The following is a 7,435-nucleotide window of genomic DNA, read 5'->3' as shown; positions in this document are numbered from 1 at the left end:
TAGGGAAACATCCAAAGCACAAGATAGATCATTACTGTACCTTGCTACTCTGAATTTGTAGTGTGTAGATTTGTAGTTTATAGTGAAAAGCAATAAAAAATTCTAAAAAAAACAAGAACAACAACCCCAGGGTGCTGGACTAGAGGGACCACTGTCTGATCCAGACTCTGCTTATGCTTAAACATCTTATATGTCCTTAACCGTGAGTGTGATGTCCAATTTGGGTGGTCCCCAAAGGCTTCCATCTAGTCGCTGTTGCTGAAGATGAAATGCTGGACTAGATTGACCTCTAATGTTAATCCAGCAAGGCAACAAGTACATTTTAGCAGCACATTCTAAATATGAGGAAACTGTTGGCAGTAGCTTGGTATCCTGCTGCATCTTTATCGGCAAACAGGGAGATAATGCACTCTGTTGAGGATTACTGCTGTGCTGTAGGAAATACCAATGTGCCCCTCTTTATTAGTAAAGGGGGAGGGCCAACATTTATCATCTCTTTATTTTTAACAGTGAAGGCCAAGCAGGTGGACCAGAGGCTGCTGACTTCTCAGACATCCTGCACCTCAGCTCAAGGGCAAAGCTGACACAGCCAGGCTCAGTGGCTTCCATTTCTCCCCACCCCAGTCGCGGAGCCTTACTGAAAGAAGCATACCAGCATCTCCCATTTATCCAAGTTTGCTACCTCTCTCATTTTGCTTACTTGGAGCCTGCACTTGCTCGTTCCAGAGATGCGTATCAAGGAAGAACTCACCTTATCCAATCCATGCTTCTTCCTGAGGTCAGAGGACCCACCCTACCTTCTGATTGGCCTTTCCTTCCACTTATTAGCCTCTATAACAAAGTGACCAGTGCAGAAACACAGTGGGCTGTTGTGAAACCTTTTCCTGTGGATTTGGTGAACATCATGACCCGGAGCTTGCAGTGGGTCCTCCTCTTGGAGACTTGGAGACCCAGAATCCTTCAGGGAATCTCGGCTGCAGCTAAACTTGCGCGGCTTATGTGTGTCTTCCTCACTGGCAGTGACTTGTTCTTGGAAGGTGCCGTCCATTGCTACACAGCTGCTCTTCTCTCACTTTACTGTCGCAGCAAAGTCCTGGACTCCTTGAACTTGGATGCTCCCCTCCCTGGTTTAGCTTCTTTCTATGATCTGTACATCAACCTCCTGGAACATTTTGAAGCTGTCTCCTTTGGAGACCCCCTCTTTGGGGTCTTTGTGCTTCTTCCTTTACAAAGACGGTTCAATGTCCAACTAAGGCTGGCTGTCTTTGGAGAGCATGTAAGCACCTTGCGGGCACTGGGAGTTCCACTACAGCAGGTAGGTCTCAGGTGTATTCCTATACGGACTGTTTGCTCAATCACTGAAATGTCTTTGTTTCTTTATCCTGTTTCCTCCACTTCCACGCAAAGTTGAAAAATAATAAAAAAATAGAGTGTAATGAGATTTGAGTTGACATGTGGATACTGAGTGCTGAATCTTCAGTGGGGCCTCTCTTTGCTTCACTCTCCGCCCTGATTATGATTCACCTCACCACATGCAAGGGTGTGTATTTGCAAACTATAATGCAAGGCTTTCCTTTCATAAATAAATTGAATTGGCCTAAATCAGCCAGTGTTAAATTACATTGTGATGTACAGTGTATGTAAATCGCACCACGAGGTCCCCCAACAGCTGCCTTCTACTGAGTCAGATCACTGGACTGTTAGTATTTCCTACTCTGACTGGCAGGAGCTCTCCAGAGTCTCAGGCAAAACTCTTTCGCATCACCTGCTACACGGTCATTTTAACTGGAGCTGCCAGGGATTGAATTTAGGACTGTCTGCTTACAAATCAGATGCTCTCCCACTAAGCCATAGCCCCTCCCTGCATTATTTATTATATACAAACCTTCTGTAAACTTAATTCTCCATCCTGAGTTCAGGCAAACCCCATCCTCTAGCCACTGGGATCTTGGGTTGCTCCAGATCCTGAGCTGTTTTGTCCTCTGCTTTGCTAATCATTATGGATCCAGTTCAGTTTCCTTTCATGTAGACAATATTTCAGGAAAGGTGAAGTTTCTTTCTTGGCTTTGCTGCAGTTTCCGGTGCCTTTGGAGCTGTACCTTTCCCCACCTGAGGACAATCTGAATCTTCTAAGGCAGTATTTCCAGACACTGGTCACAGGTGTCTTGCGGCACAGCTGGTGCCCTGTGCTTTATGTGGTTGCTGTGGCTCACGTGAACAGCTTCATTTTCTCTCAGGAGAACACCACAAAGGTATGTGACAATCTTACAGTAAAACAAAAAAGTCTGACCATGCTGCATCCTGTTTCTGTTGTGCATAGGTCTCCTCTGTGCGAGATCCATGTCTTTCTGTTGATGGTTGCATTGAAAGCAAGTGACTTTTAAGCGAGAAAGTTTTTTTTTTTTTAAACACCCTTTATTTATGTTACTTATAGTTTGCCTTTCTCACTGGGACTCAAGGCGAATTATACAAAGTGAGTCACTACAATCAACAAGATGGGACATTCAGTAAACAATGAAATAGGATTTGGGTTGTAGAACCAACCAGAAGCCTAAAAAACAGAACTGAAGCAAAGTGGTAACACATAAGAACATAAGAGATGCCAATGTTGGATCAGGACAAAGGCCCATCCAGTCCAACACTCTGTGTCACACAGTGGCCAGAAATACCAGTGCCATCAGGAGGTCCAGCAGTGGGGCCAGGACATTAGAAGCCCTCCCACTGTTGAAGCACATGACGCATTAAATGATGCAAGATTACACAATGGGATCCATCCTACAGCGAACTGTACACAGTAGTACAGACCACAGTCCCCAATACTTTATCCAAGTAGCTTTGTGAAGCCTTTTGCACAGGGCTACCCTGCTGCCTGCGTAGAAAAGCCCTCTTGAATAATTCAGTTTTGCGCAGTTTGCAGAAAGCCAGGAGGGTGGGAGCCTTCCTGACTTCCTCAGGCAGAGGCCATTCCACAAGCCAGGAGCCACAACAGAGAAGGCACCTGTATGGGCAGTTGTTGATGTTGTCCGTTTGCAGGTTGGCACCTGCAGAAGGCCCTGCTCAGATGAGCAAAGCTGTCATGAGCATAGGGGGAGAGGCGGTATAATGAATGTCTTGTGGTTCACTGCCAGCACACACACTTCCAGAGTCCCCTATCCAATTTTCTCCTTAAAGGGCTTTTAAAATGTAATGCAAAAATTTTGCATCAACTTGGTTCTTTCAGGAATTATATCACCATGCTCCAGGGAGAAACAAACAAACAATCCCCCCCCCCCCATACACACACACCAAAACCCTTATGAAGTCCTGGTGTGAGGCCAAGTGATTTCAGAGAGGATTCTGATATTTTCCCCCTGCATGATGACGTTTCCAGTCAGTGAGTAAAGGACATGCAGCCTGAAGGGGTCCAGCACTTGACCGTCCTCCTTTGACCTTTGGGGTATACCCTCATGTGTTGAGAGTGGGCTTGAATCCACATGTACCAAAGGCAACAAGCAGCAAAACCCAGAATGGAGCTCAGAGCTGCAGCTGCCCCTCTTGCCTACCCTCATCACCAGTGTCCGTCCAGGGATTCTCAGCTTAAACCATCTTGAAGGCCATTTAACTTTTATTATTAGCTCATGTTGGGCTTTGTGCATACTGTGAGTTTTATGTTGTGCATCACTGTAGTTTGCGGGGTGGGGAAGCTTGTGAGTGTGAAAACTGTTTTTCTGTTATAAAAATCCATTTTATCACACTGGTATTGCAAATATAACAATGATAAATATAAATGATATATTAAAAATATATACATGAGGCTACATGTATATGCATTTTATGGAGTCCCTTCTAGGCCATAAATTATGGCATATCAGATCACTCCTTATCCATGCCCTAGTCTACAGAACTGATATTCCCAAAAGTTAGTCCGTAGGGACCAAACCAAGAAGCCAAGATGCATTTAGGAGCATCTTCACTGATTCTGCTGCCCATGCTGTATCAGGAGAAAAAGGTTGATATGTAAGGTATAGAGAACTCAGCTGTTGCAAATTCAGTGTTGCCTGTGATAACAGGACAGGCATGCCAGAGCATCACAATTCTTGCTCCTAGTGAAGCAGCTATAAAGATCTAGATTCTAATGTTTTCTCTGTTTTATTTCAGGAGATTGATGTTGCCCGAAGAAACATGTTGCAGAAGATCTGGCTCTTGGCAGATGAGGTGGGCTCTCTGCATCAGGTTTTCAACACTGATCTTGTAATACTAATAATGGCATTTTACAGCTGCAGAATTATCATACTGTGTTTATGTGGTATGTCTGTATATACTAGGACCCATGGTTCACCTCTGCTTACTGCAGACATTTGTGTGTATTTCTGTACGGGCTCCTTTTCCCTGTTCAAACAAGCAGATCAAAGGAGTCATGGTATCAGCAGGGATGATGTAGACTTACAAGGCAGAATGTCAAGCAAAACTGTGTGTGCATTCCCTTCACTTTGCACAATTCCAGTTTAGCGCTAAGAGCCAAATTGGTAAAATTATTCCAGTGGGAGCATGCATTTCCACTATGGGCTTAGGCAGAGTGCATTTTTGGCAGGGTGGTTTGGATATTGGCTTAGATCCAGTGGTGTGCAAGCAGAAATATAAATGAACTTAGCACAGTTCTGCTTGTGCAAAATCTCGTGTAACATTGAGTGCTTTCTTCCCTGTATATTATAGTGCCCAAAAATTGTTGAAGAAGATCCTGGGGAGACAATTAAGTTTGACTTGGTGCAAACTACTACCATGGTCTTTTCCTTGAATCTCTGTTTGCACAAGAACTCTAGTACAAGTGGAAATTTTGTACTGGATCCAAACCACTGTCTTAAGTTTGCTCAGTTTTTTTTTTAATTACTGTTGGATGAGTACACTCAAAGTGGTGCTATAGAGTGAGGGGAGAATTCACAGGCACTTATTTGATCCACAAAGACAGCCCAATAGAATTAAGAAGTGAACTGGGAAGGCTCAAGTTTCACATGTGATCCCAGCTGCCTACACATTTTAAGGCCTTAGGCAAACTCTCCATCTGCCAATAATGTATTTTCTGTATTATTTTCCTCACATTGTGTGACAAGTAGCTATACTAAAGTCATCTAATTGTGTGTGGAGCCCTTTAAATACTTGAAATTTATTATTATTCATTTCAAGCAGCAGAGTCTATAGCTATGCTTGCAAGGCTTTTATCAACTTGTTTGGTACTGAAATACTGATAAACTGCTAATTTTAGAACAGATATGCTAATTGGGTGAACATCACCTGGGTGGAGCACAACATTTCAGTGTTGCCCCCTCTTAGAAAAACATTGTTGCATTGCCTAGAAAGAGTTATTGTTTCTGGTATTTATATTTCTGGAATTTATATTGAATTCACTGGGAAAAGCCCTTGCGCATTTTCCTTCTTCCTTTCAGCCCTACTCAATTTACCACCGCTTCTTGCAGGCATTAAAGAGACATCTTCTCTACTACAAGTTACCCAACAAGGAAAGCCGAGTAGGTTTTGACCTTTATGAACAGCTTCCTCCTATTCGACTGAAGCACCTGCACACAGTGACTAAGAAGGAGCATAAAGAGGGCACATCACTGCCACATTTGTAGTGAAGAATCTTCAGGACTGGATGGAGCAATAAGGGGCCGTGCTGCTAAGCCAGTGGAAGAGCTTTGCAGTCTCCATGGTGTTTTGCCTGAACAAACAGAAAGGAGTTTTCTTTGTGAACCTCTGTCTGGCCCAGCCTTTGTAGAACACGGAATATCTTCCCATCACCAGGTAGCAAAATTTCACAGTGGGAAAAAAATGAAAGGAACCCGTGTATGCTCCTGAGAGGGAACTCTGGCGAGTTATTTTTGATAAATAAAATTCCATTGAAAAGCCTGTTGTTGGTAGGATATATTGATTTATAACATTGTAAGGGAGCTTGCCTTAGCCTACTCTTATTATTTTGTCATCTGGGGCTGAAACAATAGGCTGATGCTTTCCCATCTTATAGCAGTAGAATTGGCTGGAAGACTGAAATGTTGAGGCTAGCCACGTCCAGGAAGGAGGAAGGTGAATGTCTGAAATGGTTCTTTGGATAGCGATTGGAGCAGTCTGCTAAGTCCTGCAGCTGTTCTGTGTCAGACAACTTCAGAAACTACATTAGAAGTCTTCATCTCCGCACCAAGCCACCTGCCTCTCTCCATCTGTCGCTCTCGTTCTCTGTGTATGAGGTTATCCCCTTCCCTTTATTTAACCTTATTATATTGAATGACGTTATATTTCACATGACTGGATTTTTGGCAACTACAACCACTCCCCATAAGTTAAAGAAGAATAAGTTTGTGGTTGGTTGGAAATGCAAAGTGCAAGAAATAAAACTTTCTGGATCTGAAAGCACTGAAAGGGGTATGATCTCAGTTTCTGGGTAAGCCTCAGAGTAGGATCCAAGAGACCCAGGTTGGAATCTCCACTCTGCCATGGAAGCTTGCTGGGTGGCTTTGGGTCACTCACACACTCTCAGCCTAACATACTTTACAGGATTAGATGGAGGAAAGGAGAACACTGTAAACCGCTTTGGGCCCCTAATGGGAAAACTAAAGTAAACAGACACCCATAACTTCTTCTGATCCGCCCCATTTAAAACAAAACAAAACAAGTGAAGTGGAGACAAGTGTCGGTATCTGTTCCTTTCAGCCATAGAGTGAAGTGGCTCTGTGGAATAAAATTAAGGATCCCTAAGTGGTGTTCTCAGCAGCAGGGGAGGATGAAAACTTTGCCGGATCCAGTTTTCTGATTTGCAGCCCTTAAACATTTGAAACAGTGTGATTTTAGAGCCATTCTCCGAGGGTGCTTGCACTTCTGTTCTCTCCTAGGGGCAAGGGAAAGCCAGCACCAGAAGGAGGGAGAACAGCCACCCTTCAGCCATTGCTGCTCCTCACCCTTGTGGTTGTCGCCACAGTTCCTCGTCCAGCCTTCTGCCAGGTCAGGCACGTGCGGTGGGAGGAGGTTGAGGCAGCTGCCCACCAGCCAAGGTCAGAAGGAGAACTGCAAGTAGTCCTCTGATTCCTTCCCACAAGATCCTTGTCGTGACAAATTCCATGAAGAAGCACTCCCCACCGACACCACAGTGGCAGCTCAACAGCATAGCCCAGAGACACTGAATAGCTTTTGAGAGAGACAAGAGGGGTCTGAGCAGGACAAGTGCTTGTTTTCTGGGTGCTGGTTCTCGAATTGCTTCTCTCAGCTGCCATTCAATATCCCATAAAATCCAAGCACAGGAGGTAACAAATATTGATTTTGTCCTTTCCAAAGAGCTGTGAATACTGATCATTTACCTTTTTTACATCACCCCTTCCAGTCAGTATTACCAAATGAGTTATGTTAGGTAACTGATAAATCCTCTAAGTATATTCTTCCCCCCAAATTTTTCTAATGAAGTTCATCCATGTGC

General features: G+C 44.0%; 1 protein-coding gene across 1 annotated transcript in view; it reads left to right on the top strand.

Moving 5' to 3' along the window:
* Positions 1–6,496, top strand: part of RPAP1 (RNA polymerase II associated protein 1) — a 79,082-nt gene extending 72,586 nt beyond the window's left edge. Inside the window, exons 22-25 of the mRNA XM_015429507.1 lie at positions 511–1,315; positions 2,076–2,252; positions 4,138–4,194; positions 5,451–6,496. Coding sequence (XP_015284993.1) covers positions 511–1,315; positions 2,076–2,252; positions 4,138–4,194; positions 5,451–5,606 — 1,195 coding nt within the window. The 3' untranslated portion in view covers positions 5,607–6,496. The remainder of the gene's footprint in view (positions 1–510; positions 1,316–2,075; positions 2,253–4,137; positions 4,195–5,450) is intronic.
* The last annotated feature ends 939 nt before the right edge of the window (positions 6,497–7,435 follow it).

Source organism: Gekko japonicus, unplaced genomic scaffold, assembly GCF_001447785.1.
Source record: "Gekko japonicus isolate JY-2015 unplaced genomic scaffold, Gekko_japonicus_V1.1 scaffold251, whole genome shotgun sequence".
In the NCBI taxonomy this organism is placed as follows: Eukaryota; Metazoa; Chordata; class Lepidosauria; order Squamata; family Gekkonidae; genus Gekko; species Gekko japonicus.
This window is presented reverse-complemented; position numbering and strand designations above follow the sequence as displayed.